General features: G+C 42.1%; 1 protein-coding gene across 1 annotated transcript in view; it reads right to left on the bottom strand.

The window, feature by feature from the left end:
• Window positions 1–16704, bottom strand: part of LOC114241316 (uncharacterized) — a 31171-nt gene extending 14467 nt beyond the window's left edge. Inside the window, exons 1-14 of the mRNA XM_089734248.1 lie at window positions 16261–16704; window positions 15359–15509; window positions 10491–10709; window positions 9684–9789; window positions 8284–8418; window positions 7503–7661; window positions 5952–6091; window positions 5385–5652; window positions 4728–4984; window positions 3884–4007; window positions 2952–3072; window positions 1996–2233; window positions 1363–1484; window positions 591–744 (exon numbers count right to left, since the gene is read on the bottom strand). Coding sequence (XP_089590374.1) covers window positions 591–744; window positions 1363–1484; window positions 1996–2233; window positions 2952–3072; window positions 3884–4007; window positions 4728–4984; window positions 5385–5652; window positions 5952–6091; window positions 7503–7661; window positions 8284–8418; window positions 9684–9789; window positions 10491–10709; window positions 15359–15509; window positions 16261–16444 — 2378 coding nt within the window. The 5' untranslated portion in view covers window positions 16445–16704. The remainder of the gene's footprint in view (window positions 1–590; window positions 745–1362; window positions 1485–1995; window positions 2234–2951; window positions 3073–3883; window positions 4008–4727; window positions 4985–5384; window positions 5653–5951; window positions 6092–7502; window positions 7662–8283; window positions 8419–9683; window positions 9790–10490; window positions 10710–15358; window positions 15510–16260) is intronic.
• Between the last annotated feature and the right edge of the window lie 468 nt (window positions 16705–17172).

Below are 17172 nucleotides of genomic sequence, written 5' to 3'. Positions count from 1 at the left end.
CGATGTCTATGAGCTCTAGTAACCACTAATCATCAGATGTACAACGAGTACGTTTGCCCAACGAACGCTTTATATATATTTCTACTTATTCTACGGTTTGTTTGAACATCAAATTGAGTAAACAATGAGGGCACCCTGATATGTAAATATCTTAAGGTAGCGTCAGAGCACTACTTTGACAAAGCGGCGCAATACGATAACCCCCTATCGTAGCTGCCGCTTAGTACTTATCCAACTCAAGCGACAGGGCAACGCAAAGCCGCTACCGCCCGAAGCATATCTTCTCGGATCCCCCGGGTCCACCCTCGTTACTTTAAGTCTCTTCGAGCACCGGTCACCGACCTCGTCGAACTAGTCGATTACGGTGAAAATTTAGACGAGCGAACTAATCCATAGACACGGTCCTTTGAGTTTCTCAGTGGGCCACGACTTCGATCCTGTAGTAAATTCTGCGAAGCGCTGCTCTTGCTAGGGCTAGTTCTCTCACAGGTTGAGCCCGTGAGCTCACCTACCCGTCTGGGCGTAGCTGGAACGGCCCCTTAGGCTACCAGCAAATAGGTGGCGAAAAGAAAAATGAGTATGTGTATTACGTAAGCTGGTAGTAGACGCGCGCGTGCAGGCCGGGCCCGCGCACGCGCCGGCAGAAGGCGGAGTCGTGCGCCGGCACCCGCGCGCGCCGCGCCGCCACGCCGCGCCACGCCACGCTCTCCCACACGCCGCGCGCGCCCCACCACGCCACGCCGCCTGCCGCGGCACACTCACACTCTATACTATCCACTAGCGGTAGTCCGACAGAGCGACCTGTAGCGGCACTATGGGGATATTCAATTCGAATATGTATTTATAATATTTTGAATCCTAAACCTGAAACGTTTCATTGGAACTGGTCCAATGGACTGTCCTTTTTTTCTTGGGTAAATGAAAAAAGAAACAAATCCTTTATAATTTCAATCAGATACGCTTAAACACCGAGTGACATTTTCTGTAAATATTTTAAATGTACAGTAAAGCTTATGTAACAGTGTCACTACGTAATAATATAAGGAGGTAGGTGGATTGATTATATTGATTGATATGACGGGATTGCGACGTTGAAGTGGCAGTGGGTAGAAAACATTGCTCGTAGAACGGATGGTCGTTGGGGCCAGAAACTTCTTGAGTGGCGACCGCATACCGGAAGACGTAGCGTGGGTAGACCTCCCACAAGATGGATAGACGATCTATTGAGGTTCGCGGGGATCCGCTGGATGCATGCAGCGCAGGACCGGTTTTTGTGGCGAGGCTTGGGGGAGGCCTATGTCCAGCAGTGGACGTCTGTGGGCCGATAAGAAGAAGGTGGGGAGGGGGGTTGGATGTGCTCACCGACGAGCAGGACAGCAGCAGCCAGCGGACAGAGCAGCAGCGCCGTGAGCAGCGCGGCGGCGGGCTGCAGCACGCCCAGCACTGCTACTCGCCACAGCACCACCTCCAGCAGCGGACACCACCTGCACACAGTACCGGGATTCGGCTACAGGGTTAAGCAGATTTAATATGTACTATTTGTTTAATCGCTACTTAATAAATCTATTATATTATATTGAATGTATTGCATTTTTTTAAAGGAATTTTATGACATGGTAACTAAGACCTTTAGGTCAAGTCATATTTTAATTCTAATAAAAACTTTTTTATATGAAACATGGCATGAAAAGGAAGACAATGGTGGTCATTCACTTTTTCATTTGACATTTTGGAGGATCCCGAGAAGCTACGTCCAGCGGCTTTGTTTCATTTTCCCACATTTGTGCATTTACACAGATACTAAACATTTAATAAACCACCGTTATTACACATTTAAACCTGAAGAAACACTAAATAGACAAACTAAAACAAATCACACAACTTCACTCCTCGCGCTAAGAAGTTTGGATTGAGCGGCTTGATGTGCCAGTGTTGCCAGTATTGTACGCTACACGTTCAGCAAGTTAACATATTAGCGTGCAGGGCACAGCGCACCTGTTGAGTGCTGGGTCGGGCGAGTCGGCGTCGTAGAGCACGGCGTGCGCCACGTGCGCGGCCAGCGCCAGCGGCGGCGTCCACAGCGGGGCCGCCAGCGCCAGCAGCACCGCCGCCGCCGACACCGCCAGCGCGCACACCGGGAACACCACCAGCAGCGCCGCCGACCCGCCGCCCCCCACCACGCCGTACCACCACACGCGGTGCGCCCACCGACTCAAGCCCTTGCCCAGTAGGCCTGACAGTCGAAATCACACAAAGGAACTGATAAGAAATCCAATAGCGCTTATATTATTACTATATACAATAATACTCTTTATAATATAGGTACACTAAAATACAACAATTAACCACATATCACACGTTTAGAGAATTGAAGTGACTAAAACCTAAGAAGTTAACTAAAAACTTTAAGAAAATGAATTTTATATTTCGAACGACCTATGAGCAAAGATTCTATGAATTTATTAAAATTAAAAACAGTCTCTTTTACTCCAAAAAAGGCAAAACTTTCTCCTTCGGTCTCTTTTAAATCAAGCGGTTAACTTAAAGTATCGTAATCGAAAAACTAAAAAAAATGACAATTCTTCAATTACATTTTTGGCGTTTACTAAAAAATAACAATTTTGGATTAAGCCACGTCAATTCTGAAAGTGCGATATGAGATCATACTGCGTTGTGATTGGTATTTGTATTATATGTAAAAGGCCAAAACCGACTAAGACATATTAGGAACATTATATTTTTTTCAAACAGTTGAACGAGCTACCGCCCCCTGGTGGTTAATTGTTACCTGAGTCCACAGACAACAGTAACGCAATGAATATCACCACTTAGCTTTAGACTTGGGCCACAGTCTCAATTATACTATGGAGAGGAGCGACCCCCCCCCAACGCCCCGCCCCGCCCCCCGCCCAACGTCTGTTCCAACACCGAGCTAGTGCGTGTGGACTCACCCGTGTCCGGTTCGGTTTCGAACTTCGTGCGCTGTTTGGACACGTGCCTCCACAGCGCCAGCAGCCGTGAACACATCGTGTGGGTTTCGCTGCTCTTCTTCGGATATAAAACTCCATTCACCTATATACATAAATATATCCTTTTTAGTGTTGAACTTATTTTCACATATTTTGCAGAATTTGCTAAAGAATTTTTGAAAAAAAGAAAACGCATTAAAAGTTTAAATTAAAGAATTCAATGCTAAATTCAAAGCAAAATAATGTTAAAATGGTTAATTAAAAACGTTATTAAGTTATTGAAAAACATATCCGACGCTCAGCACTTTATATGCAATAGAGAGTCGATCTATCAACGGTGGCCGCTCAAAGGAATATTAACCCTTAGTCATCCACAGTCTAGATAACGGTAGAATTGAAACGAGCCGATTAAAACCAAGAGTTCGAGGGGCAAAGTCTGTTAGGACCTTGTTGAAAACTGTTTTTTAGTGTGATTTTATATAAAAACTAATGTTTTTTCGGGATAAAATGTACCCTACGTCACTCTCCCGACCACATACTACATCTTTTAAAAATATATGTTAATCCAGTACCTGAAAAAAGGACAAACAACCACACTTTCACATTTATAATATGATGGCCATGATATGATGTGCCGGTGGAAGTTAGCTTATCATGCATGTGTAGTACCACCATATAATATATTGCCACCAATGTATCCATTATAACGTAAGACAGTCGCATTATATTATATTGTATAAGAACCTTCTAAATCAGTGTTCAGCAAGCGTACCGTATATAACGATAAATAAATAAATAAATAGCGTAAATTTTAACTTATCTTTGTTTGAATTCACTCTGACATACAAAGTAATAATTACCAAAAGCACGAATACGCTAAAAACGGATATAGTATGTAGTTAGAAGACGTTCACCTGGGAGACCTCTAGCTCCGGCGTGTACGGTTTGACGCAGACCAGCGCTCGCAGCGACAGCGGGGAGCACCACGGCACCACCACGCCCAGCACGTACACCAGGTTCCAGCTCCAGCACCATATTCTGTACAGACACTACTCATTATTACCCCATCACTATCGTAAAGTAGTGCTGTGGTAAGATACTTGAAGCGTATTCAACAGATTCCGGTAGCATAGTATTTGTTTTTTGTTTTTTTGAAGTGAAACTTCTTTAGGCGCATGTGGGTAAAATTTTTACAGATGTAACGTCACGCAGGTATACAACGGAAGTGTCGAAAAAGAGAGAGAGCGATCGAGACAGAGTAAGACAGGGCGAACGTAGCATGAAGCAACTAGCCATGGAGTGAGAGTAGGGAGCAAGCAAGTGAGAAAGATCGAGAGAAAAAGTGAGACAGAATGCTCAGTTCCTACATACTTTAAAACATACGTATAAAGTATTTTATTTTTAATACAGCGCCATCTATGAGATGTTTTAATACTAACGTGTGTATGAAACCTCTTGTAGTGAATTTTAATTTAGGATATAGGTGAAGTTAAAATATCAATTCACAGAGGGCGAACATTTAGGATAATTGTATTTTAATTTTTGAAGGTTTCACTTCTAACACGTGTGAATTGCACACATGTAATTTTTTTATTATTGCTTAGATGGGTGTACGTGCTCACAGCCCACCTGGTGTTAAGTGGGTGATATAAATCTCTTGGGTGACCATACATCCTACTTACTGCCTCAGTTTGTAATTATATATTATATTTACAATTCACCATACCGGATCGTGTGTTTGAGTGTCAGTGTGCGTACCTATAGGCGAGGTTGAGCAGTCTCCAGGCCGGCCAGCGCGTGGAGGTGGTGGAGACGGCGTCCCTCCGCAGCAGGAACACTGGCGGCGCGGCGGGCGGGCGGGCGCGGGGCGGCGCGGCGGGCGCGCGGGCGGCCACGGCGGTGCGCACGCGCTCGGCGCGGCCGCGGCAGTGTCGCACCACGGCCCAGCGCGCCGGCCGCCACACGCGCCGCGCCCACTGCCACGAGCGCCGCGCCGTCCGAGCCGCGCGCAGCTCCTGCGTCACGCCGCCGCTCTCACTACACTCTCGCATTACTTCTGCCGTCATACGTGGGGCCCATACAGATAGCGCGGGATGAAATCGACGGACGTTTCTAGATGTTGAACCTTACCGCACCCCTGCCGACTTAATCTAATATGGGTATGTATGGCTCTAATGATGAATAAAAAAAAAACTTTGCCGCACCCGGGTGTTACGCCATGACTTCACAAAACAAACCATAGGCTTGCGCTCTTCTATATGCAATAAACGATATATTATTTTTTTATTGCCCTTGTAAGCAGACGAACACACGGCCCACCTGATGGTGAATGGTTACCGTCGCCCATGGACTTCAGCAATGCCAGGAGCAGAGCCAAGCCGCTGCCTACACGTCGTGTAGAGCGCGCAGTGTTACCTTCATCAACAAGGGCTCCCGGTCCCGCTGGAAGGCCAGGTCCCGCAGCAGGAAGTACCGGTGCTGGTGCAGCTTGTGCGCCTGCATGGCGGCGGCGGCGTCCTCGAGCGCGGTCCAGCGGCACTCGTCCCGGAGCCGCCGCGCCGCCGCCGCCAGCTTCTCGTTCCTCCACGAGTCGGCCCGGGACAGGATCGGGTGGGAGGCGCGGATCCTCGCCTCGGCCGCCGCAAGACCCGCCTCGATCTTTTTGCAGACGCCTTCTTCGGCTCTAAATAAATAAACTGTCATTATCATTTAAAACTTAACATGTAAGATATCAATGTAGTTTCCGACAAAATTAGCAATAATCAACGACATTATGATTCTAATTATTTCTTTAAGTTAATTTTAGTGATGGATACTGATATTAAAAATGTGAACGTTTGTATGTTTATAAAACTCGGATATGAAAGAAAATTTCATATATAAAAACAATTTATAATCTGGACAATTAAGATTTAAGAATCGATTGACTGAGTTTGGAGGTTATATGTAACGTTATTTTAGATTTAGACGAGTGAGGAGTACCTGTGCAGCGCGAGGTGCGCCCGCAGCTGCGCCACCAGCAGCTCGGGCAGGCCGGGGCCCAGCGCCCGCAGCGCGTCGCTCGCCCGCACGGCGCCGCACACGCGCGACACGTACTCGCGCATGCCGCACTCGCGCACCGCCTGCCGGCCACTCGCTACACACGGGCCCGCTTCCGTCTTTTTTTCCCCCTACCTAAGCTGATAGCCTTGAGAGGCTATGTCAGCGTAACCTAATAAGTAGGTCAGCTCACGGGGCTGAAACCTGACACTAACCCTAACAAGAGCAGTGTTTCGCAGAATCTGACACGTGACCCATTCAGAAGATCCGGCGAAAAACTCAGTAGGCTGTGTTTGTGGGTTAATTTGCTCGCCAAGCCTTTCGGGTTCGACGAGAACGATGACCGGTGCTTGGGGTACCAAAAGCGCCGTTAGTGGATCGGGAGGACCAGAAATGACGTGTTTATGGCGACGTCGACTGTTTACCATTCGTTCCGCAGAATCGGGAATGCGCCTCCACCTCGGGAGTCCTTGTACATATATAGCACGAACCCCCTCCCTCTACCCCCAACCGGAACTCATCGCTGCATTCGCGGCAATAACAGGGAGATTGGGAATTTATATCTTTTTCCTTTGTTTGATTTTTATTACACGATACTTTTACGACCTTCATTGTAGAAGACATTCGTGAACATGAATTAAATAGGTATTTCAATGGTTTTTTTTTATCTAAGCTAATGGTCTTGAGAGACCATTTCACCGTAGCTTTAACTAGTAGATGAGCTCACGGGGCTCAAGCCTGACGTTGTTGCTAACACTAACCCTAGCAAGAGCAATGCTCCGCAGGATATGCAACCGGATCGGGACGTAACGCACTGAGAAGATCCGGCGAGAAACTCAGTAGGCGGTGTCTGTGGTTAATTTGCTCGCCGAGTCCTTCGTCGCAAGCGACGGGTTCGACGAGAACGTTGACTGGCGCTTGAGGTACCTAAAAGCACCGTTAGTGGATCGGGAAGATCCGTAATGGCGTGTTTAGGGCGACGTCGACTGTTTACCATTCGGTCCGCAGGATCGGGAATGCCTCTCCATCTTTTTTTATGATTGAGTGTTTACTGGTGGCCCGGAGGCCTTTCCAGTTTCACAAGGACAGGACGCGCCTCCGTCTTGGGGGCCCTTGTACATATATAGCACAACCCCCTCCCCTACCTCCTGCCGGAACTCATCACAGCGTTCGCGGCAGAAACAGGTAAAAATTGTATCTGAGTGCGGGATTTGCGATACGAGCGTACTGGACGTCTTATCCTTTCTCGTATGTCGTATCACTCTTGTCAGAGCGGTCGTGGTCGTCATCCAGCATCATTGTTGTGGGCAGATGTTATGCGCCTCACGAGCAATCGCCACTTATCCTTTAGTTAGGGAGTTGTAATTTTCGTTACGAACTTGGACACTTGCTGCGAAGTGGGTCGTGAGGTCATTGACCGACCTAGCGCAATAAAGAGGTATATGAAATCGTTAATTAGTTGCTTAGAAGAGGCCGTTAATCACGATGACTAACCTCCTCGATATCCTTCAGGGGCATCTTCTCCCGCGCGAGATGGGCGGCCTGTTGTTCCCGGAAGTGCAGGAACCAGCCGCGGGCCTCGCGCTCCAGCACGGCCTGCAGCGGACCCAGGGCACTCCTCATCACCTCGCGACGGTACAGACGCAGGTCGACCTGCATCCCATATACTTATTTATTATTATCAAGTAACAAAATACTAGTCCTATTATTAAAATTGAGTGTAAATAGAAGGGCGACTCAAAAAAAAAAAATTTTTTTTTTCTCGGAATCCAGGTAAAAAATTTCGTTTAGATGCCAAAATAGGCCTCTAAAAATAGGAGACCTTAATATTAATATTAGAAATGTCCGCTTCGCACTTTTCGATTTCCCGTAAGAATAACACAGGAAAAAGTTAATTTAAGTTCACGATTTGCCTTTGTGTTAACGCACCTATGTTTCAATGTATTTTATTGATGTAATGTTTGTTTAAAAAGATAATGTGTACGTAAAGAAAATCCTTCATTATTTAAAACTTTTTAGTTTAAAAATCTAGTCATTCAGGGTCATTGAGTAAAGTTCTGTCATTGAGTAAAAAGAGTTAAATTCTGTATAATTTATTAATACTGGTTAATTTTTAATATAAAATTTAAAAGAGATTAGGCTTTAAATGTGTTTTCTTAATATATCCCAGAAAACACAATTAAGTATTTTATTGTTTATTGATTCTTAAATACTGCATATAAATTATATGTATATTATGAGGGGCCCGGGAGAGGTGCGTGGGGGGGGACGGTACCTGCGTGTGTTGGGGCGTGGTGTAGAGCGTGGGGACGGGCGGGGGGCAGCGGGGGGCGCACTTCTCAGCGGCGGCGCGGCGTAAGGCTCGCCACACCCAGCCCGCCAAGGCCGTCACGTCCTCCTGTTGCTCCGGCTGACCGAGCACACGTACCACATGTTAACACCATCACGAAGCAGAAGTCACGTTTTTTTTTATTGCTTAAATGGGTGGACGAGCTCACAGCCCACCTGGTGTTAAGTGGTTACTGAAGCCCATAGACATCTACAACGTAAATGTGCCATCCACCTTGAGATATAAGTTCTAAGGTCTCAGTATAGTTACACCATAGTACCGATGGTGTCCCCAAAATATCCCCTTAGTCTATACGTTAACCAGCACAGCGGTAGAATTAGGTGAAACGGCCACCCCCAAGCGGTTTCACGGTATGGTATACCCCCAAGCGGTTTCACGGCCTGGTATATAAGCGATCACGTCATCTCGGATCCTCCCGATCCACTAACAGTGCTCTTAGGTACTTCAAGCACCGGTCATCGTTCTCGTCGAACCCGTCGCTTGCGACGAAGGGCTCGACGAGTAAACTAACTCTCAGACACAGCCCACTGAGTTTCTCGCCGGATCTTCTCAGTGGGTCGCGTTTCCGATCCGGTGGTAGATTCTGCGAAGCACTGCTCTTGCTAGGGTTCGTGTTAGCATCGTCGTCAGGTTTGAGCCCCGTGAGCTCACCTACTAGTTACGGTTACGCTGGAATAGCCGCTCCAGGCTACCAGCTTAGGTAGGAAAAAAAAAAACCGAATTTCGATATTATTACACAATACCATTGACCGAGTAATTCGTTCGTAAACTCCTTTTTATTTTTTTATCGCTTAATTAGGTGGACGAGCTCTAGGCGTGGTGTTAAGTGGTTTACGGGACCCATAGACATCTATAACGCAAATGCCGCCACCCATCTTGAGACATGAGTTTTAAGGTCTCGCTTTTAACAGTGCAACTGTTGCCCCGCCCTTCAAACCGAAACGCATTACTGCTTCAGGGCAGAAAGAGGTGGTGGTATCAACCCGTGGGGACTCACATGACGTCCCCACGGGAGTAATTACGCAAATTATAATTTTGCAGGTTTGATTTTTATAGCAGGATGTTATTCCTTCACCATGGAAATCAATCGTGAACATTGTTAAGTACGTATTTCATGGAAAAAATTGGTACAAGGGCAATAAATAAAAAGTCAAAGTAAAATAATTTAAAGCACCCATGTTAATTGTCGACTTTCTTATTATATGTTATTACTTTACGTCGATCTGTATTTTTGGAATAAGATAATAGTAATCTCTCTAGTCTAACGGAGGATCCATTCATTTGATATTTTTTTGTTAAATAATTCAGGGTAATTATAACTGTACCTTGCATATCAACTCTGCCACCAGATATCGTGATCTTTCCTCGCGTATCTTCTTATCGAGATCCCGGGCCTCCATTGATGGCATCCCAATGGCCAGATCCAATAACCTGCAAATGGAATGTTCATTTTTATAGCCACAAATGGCTACGCGACTTTACGGTCGACATCGTAAGCAGTACCGAATGGTATCAGCCACACCGAGGATACGAAGGAGCGATAAAATCAATTTTATTTTAAGATTCTTTATTCCCTTCCGAATCAAGACAATAAACTCTCATTGAAATAACGATCATTTTTTATTTTATTTTATTGCCCACCTGATGGTAATGGGTTACCATCGCCCATGGACGTCAGGAATGCCAGGGGCAGAGCCAAGGCGCTGCCCACCATTAAGTACTCTCCACAAGCCTCGTTTGAAGAAGGACATGTCACAGCGCTCGGGAAACACCGTGGATGGGAGCTCATTCCAAAGCCAAAATAATTAATTGCTGAGAATTCCCCATTGAACATACGATACAAAACACAGAGAGAACCGCAGTTCCTCCGTAGATCCAGAAGTTTCAAGCGATCCGCTCTTATTCCGATCTTATTTATAAAACTTTAAAGATGATATTGGCCCGTAACAGAGGTGGGCATGATGGTTGTGATTTGCTCAGAACTCAAGAAACATATTAAAAAAATTTCATCAGAATAAAACTTATTGCTACTCTTTTCATAAGGTAAACGAAGCGATTCTATTGGTTCTTAACAAACACATCCCTAGCTACCCATCCTCACATATCTTTGATGGAAACCCAGCCTTACTGACCTGTGCAAGCCGGCCAGAAGCGATTTGATCCCCGCTCGTACAGAAAGCGGTTCATCTTTGACAAGTCGGTCCCTGGCGACTACCACGATCAGCGCCAACGCCCTCGCCACGTGTCGGTAGAGTTCCTCTTGGGCTCGGACCTTACCGCGCTGCAACCAGCCCGCCACTCGCCACACGTGCGTTTGACCAGGAAAGTGACGGGAAGGTACTTCGAACTCCCTACAAGGAAGATATCACTTGAAGTGTTTTAAACTGTTTTTTTTATCTTTTGTCAATTTGGAAAGAAGGAGAGGATCGACTTTCAATCGTTAACAAAACGACAGTCATATTTTTAATACGTGAAGGTAAAAACTTTGTACCTCTTTTTACGGAAATTGCGCAGACGGAGAAGTATGAAATTTCTCACACTTTTTTTTTTTTTTTTTATTGCTTAGATGGGTGGACGAACTCACAGCCCACCTGATGTTAAATGGTTACTGGATCCCATAGACATCTACAACGTAAATGCGCCACCCACCTTGAGATATAAGTTCTAAGGTCTCAACTAAGTTACAACGGCTGCCCCACCCTTCAAACCGAAACGCATTACTGCTTCACGGCAGAAATAGGCAGGGCGGTGGTACCAACCCGCGCGGACTCACAAGAGGTCCTACCACCAGTAACTACGCAAATTATAATTTTGCGGGTTTGATTTTTATTACACGATGTTATTCCTTCACCGTGGAAGTCAATCGTGAACAATTGTTAAGTACGTATTTCATTAGAAAAATTGGTACCCGCCTGCGGGATTCGAACATCGGTGCAACGCTAGATACGAATGCACCGGACGTCTTATCCTTTAGGCCACGACGACTTATAAAGAATATAGAGAAGGAGTGCAGAAAGCTAATATTTTTTTTAAATTATGCGTTAATAATACATTAAATTAATAAAAAAAACATTACACACACTACCATGTATTTGACATACACACACACATATATACCCTTTGTTTATTGTCAAACTATTGTTATTGCTTAAAGTCTGTGGTCAAATTGAGAATAGGTTAATAGGTATTGTTTATCTTTATATTTATTTGTCTATAGTGGAGTCGAAATCTGTGATTATAGAAGTATAATAAATCTTTGACAATAGAACCTTAATAATGTTCAAACTTATAATTTAAAATCATTATAGTTGAATTTCGACTACTAATATTTTTAATTAGACAATGTTTCCCAAAAGTAAAATTTCGCGTCAGAAAAGTATTTCCGCGTTCGACTATTATTAATTATCTTCTAATGTAAAATTAATTGTTAGACGACGATTCGGTTCGCATTTAATGTACAATGAAAATAGTCTTTAAATTTAATTTAATTTTAGTCTTATTGTCATGGTCTCAAATCATTTAAAAAATTTAAACCATAGTTTTGGGCTGCGGTAAACCAACCCCAACAATAATAAACTTAAATTTATAACCAAAAATGCGCTTTATTAAAGCCATTAAAGCCAGTCAAAGATTAATTCATCATCATCATTCTTTCCTATTACCCTCTGCTGGGGCGTAGGGCCCGATTTTTTTATTCCTACCTATGCTGATAGCCTTGAGAGGCTATTTCAGCTTCGCCCTAACGTTTGTAGGTGAGCTTACGGGGCTCAAACCTGACTACGATGCTAACACGAACCCTAGCAAGAGCCGTACTTCGCAGAATCTACACCGGATCGGAAACGCGACCCACTGAGAAGATCCGGCGAGAAACTCAGTGGGCTGTGTCTGAGAGTTAATTTGCTCGTCGAGCCCTTCGTCGCAAGCGACGGGTTCGACGAGAACGGTGACCGGTGCTTGAAGTACCTAAAAGCACCGTTAGTGGATCGGGAGGATCCGAGATGACGTGTTTTGGGCGACTAGGGCTCGAATCAAATTTTTTATATCGGTCTTGGGCAGATAACTAATTTAACATTTTTTCCAGGTAATAAAATGAATGAATTCAGACTGATCGATTAACATGTGTGCAAATAATTTGAATGATACAAGTCAAGCTACTATTAAAGGTATTTATTAAAAACACGATATTTTTCAGCTCCAGTAATTATTTCTAGAGACGCTAACAGAAAAGAATTCACACAGTTTAACAAAACAAAAAACAAAACTAACATGTGTACACCAAATGTTCATGTTATAATGTGTTTTTTAACATCAATATGACTTACATATTAATAAATTTGTATGAATAAAAACTAAGCATGCCCGTGTTGAGCGCGCATATGAAGTAGACGGTAGTGGGTTTGAAGACTGCACAAGAACTGTTTAACGAGGGGTGAAAGGCTATTTGGTTTAAGATTTTAACTTACTGGTGGTAGGAACTCTTAAGAGTCCGCGGGGGTAGGTACCACCACCACGCCTATTTCTGCCGTGAAGCAGTAATGCGTTTCGGTTTGAAGGTTGGGGCAGCCGTTGTAACTATACTTGAGACCTTAGAACTTATATCTCAAGGTGGGTGGCGCATTAACGATGTAGATGTCTATGGGCTCCAGTAACCGTTTAACACCAGGTGGGCTGTAAGCTCGTCCACTCATCTAAGCAATAAAAAAATAAAAGAAAGCGACATTCGCTTAATACGCAATATGTATCTTTGTAATTAAAGGCGCGTTTTATCTGATATTAACATCAACGGTTCGATGTTTTAATTGAACTTCAATTGAGTTTACTGCATTCAAATAGCTGAAGAAGTTTTTTATTAGGATATTTTTTCCAAATTTTTTATTTAAATAGCCCTAATGTATAGTTGCAAAAATGTCGCTTAAACTAAATAGCCTTCCTCCCCGAGTCGCATCCCATTATCATTCTCTGGATGATGTTTCACCATTCTCCAGAAATAATAGAAATAAATAAATAATAATACCTATACCTATATAGCCTTACAACTCTCGATAATTGTTTTTTGCAGTCTTATGTTACATAATAATATGATACATGAGTAAGCCGTAAGCTGTTAAAGCCACAAGTTCGCATTACATGTTAGTTGCAATGGGTTGACAAACAAGAGGGTACTGAACTATTTCGTCTTTTCTATTAATACAAGGTTACAGTTAAGGTTAAGTCGACCTATTCCCGTTAAGGGCGTATAATTTACGTCGTTTCTGACTGATTTGACTATGAAACACCCTGCCCTAAATCTAACCGATTTAGAGATAAATAAATAAATATTTACTAACAATCACGCCACGTTAACTGGTCCCGTGATAAGTTCGTAAAGAACTTGTGTTATTATACACATACATATATTTAATATACATCCATAACCCTGGAAAAGACTTTATATTTATCATACAAATATCTTCCCTTGGCCGGATTCGAACCCGCAACCCCCTTGTGTAGTGACCATGTCACTTACCACTACACCAGACGGCCGTTATAGCCAGAGATATATGAATTAAATTGTTTTTTATAAAAAATACTCGATTTTCGGCTATCAGTTTAGATATTTTGATTTGGTGGACAAAAGCCATTTTCACAGCTCATTTGACGTACAAACCAAAGACATGCACGATCATTCAAAGTTCAATGTGACTTTACAATTGAAAAAAAAAAAAGAAACTACAGACAGGAAGTGGCTTATAAACTAAGCTCCTCTGTATAGAAAACATAATTGACAAAATATTATAAAACTTATGACTTAAGTGATAAGGTGTAAGTTTGCGTGTTCTATGTGCAAAGACCAATGTTATTTTAAATGTAAGGTCATCTGTTTGAAAACATTAATTGAAGTTAATGTACAGCATAGGGGTGAGAGATTTTGTTTCTTAACAAGCTTAATAATTAACATTTCTGATAGTCAAATCCAATTGTAATTTTTTTTCTGTTTCTTTATTTAATTGAGTATTATGCATGCACTATGTAGATTTTAAAGAATTTATTGTTTGATAACAACTATGATTACTTATATTAACTATCTCACATGTGAGGGATATGACATAAAACCATATTTGTTCTCTACAAGTGCATTGGTTCTCTCATTCTAACTACATAAGTTATTCATTCCAATGTTTATACAAATGAAGATAGTGGGCACATCATATTAAATTTTTTTTTTATTGCTTAGATGGGTGGACGAGCTCACAGCCCACCTGGTGTTAAGTGGTTACTGGAGCCCATAGACATCTACAACGTAAACGCGCCACCCACCTCGAGATATAAGTTCTAAGGTCTCAGTATAGTTACAACGGCTACCCCACCCTTCGAACCGAAACGCATTACTGCTTCACGGCGGAAATAGGCGGGGTGGTGGTACCTACCCGTGCGGACTACCAAGAGGTCCTACCACCAGTAAAAATGTAACTTATATACTCTTTGCATTGAATAATGAAGTAATGTCAATGTTTAAATCCCGCATGCAGGTAGATACAAATTTTTATCATAAAATTTGTTCCTTATTAATGTTGATATTAACTTAACAAATGTTCACCAATGATTCCAGCGATGAAAGGATAACATCATTTGTAACAAAAATTTAACACACAAATTTTATACATTTGAATAACTGTACACATTAATTATTATTGTATGCGCTCATACGTAAATAATATGACCCTGTTCATTATTTGTGGTAAAGCCGTCATGCATTCCAATTTTATAGATGAGACAGTCATTATATTATATAACTGAGAACTTGACTTCAAATCTGAAGGTACATGCATAGTGACATTTACAGTAAATCTCTATGGGCTACTACAGCCAATTAGGTGGACCTCATTCACTTGGGTATGTAATAAATAAATCAATTTAGACATACATAATATTTGTAACATGACATAAATACACATCTGTATATGTTCTTTTTTTTATAAAAAAAATTTATTTATGTATGAGAATATTAGGCTTAACTTACCCTTTCTCCCTAATAGATTGTAGTTGTTTGGGCGACAGAGGTTGCGGTTCCGGTCCAGCATCTAGAGCAGCTGCATCCACCTCATCGCAAGGAGGTGGAATAATGATGTCACATGGACGGTTACCGGGACCAAACCGTGTTGGAGGTAATACTGAATAGCACAATGAAAAACTAAAACACAGTGCTTGCATAATATGTCAATCAGAGTACAGAGTAATAACTCGTTAAGTGACAAATCCATCAAGAGCTACAAGTTCTCAACGACCTTCGAATAAATTCTCTAAAAAATAAATTTAATGTTTTAGCACCAGTGTACATGGTGTACATTGCAGTCAGTCATTCTTATCAACACTTTTTATTGCTTAATGGAAGAGCTCTTATTACCCTTACACATTAAACTACACTGTTTTTTGTACTTAGTAGCGAGGAGCAGCTTGGCTGTGCCCATTTGCTGACATCCTCTAATAACAGTAACCGCTCAACATCAGAAGGTCTGTACGCTTATCTGACAACACCTGTTACTTAATTGGTCAATATTGGAATACATCAACTTAATGGGACAGTAATTGATAGCTACAATAAAATTATTAGGGACATACAAAACAAAGAAATACATTTCTTTGGATTAAGCAATGAATGATTATATTCAATGTATGGTTATATTCAATGTAAATTATATTGTGTACTAGATATTTTTTTTAATAAACATTAAATTAAAATAGTTTAGTTTTTTGCTAAATAACAAAATAATGACAAAACGATAAATTTTCAATAAATTATCATTTACTAATAATTTATATTTATAATTTACTAATATATTATTATTTACTAATAATCTATGTTATCAAACAATCATGGATAGTCATACAGTTTTACAAATTTAAATAATTATAGTTACTTACCAATGGGAAAAGTTTTCCAGTGATATAAAAATTCTTCGGCTACCTGTTTGATGTTATTAACCAGCTGCTCAACCTCCGGTGGGGCTCCAACTAACTGCACATCGAAGCGCAGAGGTTCGCGCTCCGGTGCCGGCGTATCCAACACTAAAGAGTTCGGCCGCGTTGCTCGATCTCCTGACATCATCAGTTTCTTCCTCTTTAATCACACTGCTCGTCTCGTTTCCATAATAATACCACTGTGGGCGTAGTGATCACTTAACACTGAAAACCGACCTCTTGGTCTTTTATTGTTTCAAATATTTACTTTAATTTAAGCCTCTTTCAGCTATTAACCGTATTAGAGGTATATCCGATCGTCGGAATTTTTATTTTGAACCGACTACCTTATGCCATACAAGTATGATTTCGATACATAAAAATGCAGGACAAAACGAAAAATTGGACAAAATTATTTTTGACCTAGCCGACACCTATAGTCGGATTTTTTATTAGACGAAGTAAACTGACGTTTACTGTGTTGTCAGTTTTTGATGAAATAAAAATAGTGTTGTGACAAAGTGAACGATTGAAAAAACTCCTGAATTAATGAAATTGCCTCGATTGTCTAGTGAATAGTTAGTGTGCCGAACTGCCGATATCGGGCACGGGGTTCGAATTTTAGCCGTGCTTTGTACATACCAACGAGTTTTCGACGAAACATTATGTTCCTATGGTATCTACCTGTACTGAATACCGAGTGTTTTAAACATTAAGAAAAACATTGCGAGGAAGCTTGTAAGACTGTCCTATTTCCAATGCATCATATAGTTGAAACTATAGATGTATAAAATATAACAATTATAGGTACATAGGTAATGAAAATAAAAAAAACTGATTGTAGTTACATACTACTAGTAACATATTATTATATTG

This window comes from Bombyx mandarina, chromosome 17 (assembly GCF_030267445.1).
Source record: "Bombyx mandarina strain Sakado chromosome 17, ASM3026744v2".
Lineage (NCBI taxonomy): Eukaryota > Metazoa > Arthropoda > Insecta > Lepidoptera > Bombycidae > Bombyx > Bombyx mandarina.
Note: the sequence above shows the minus strand (reverse complement) of the source record. Positions and strands in the feature narration are given on the sequence as shown.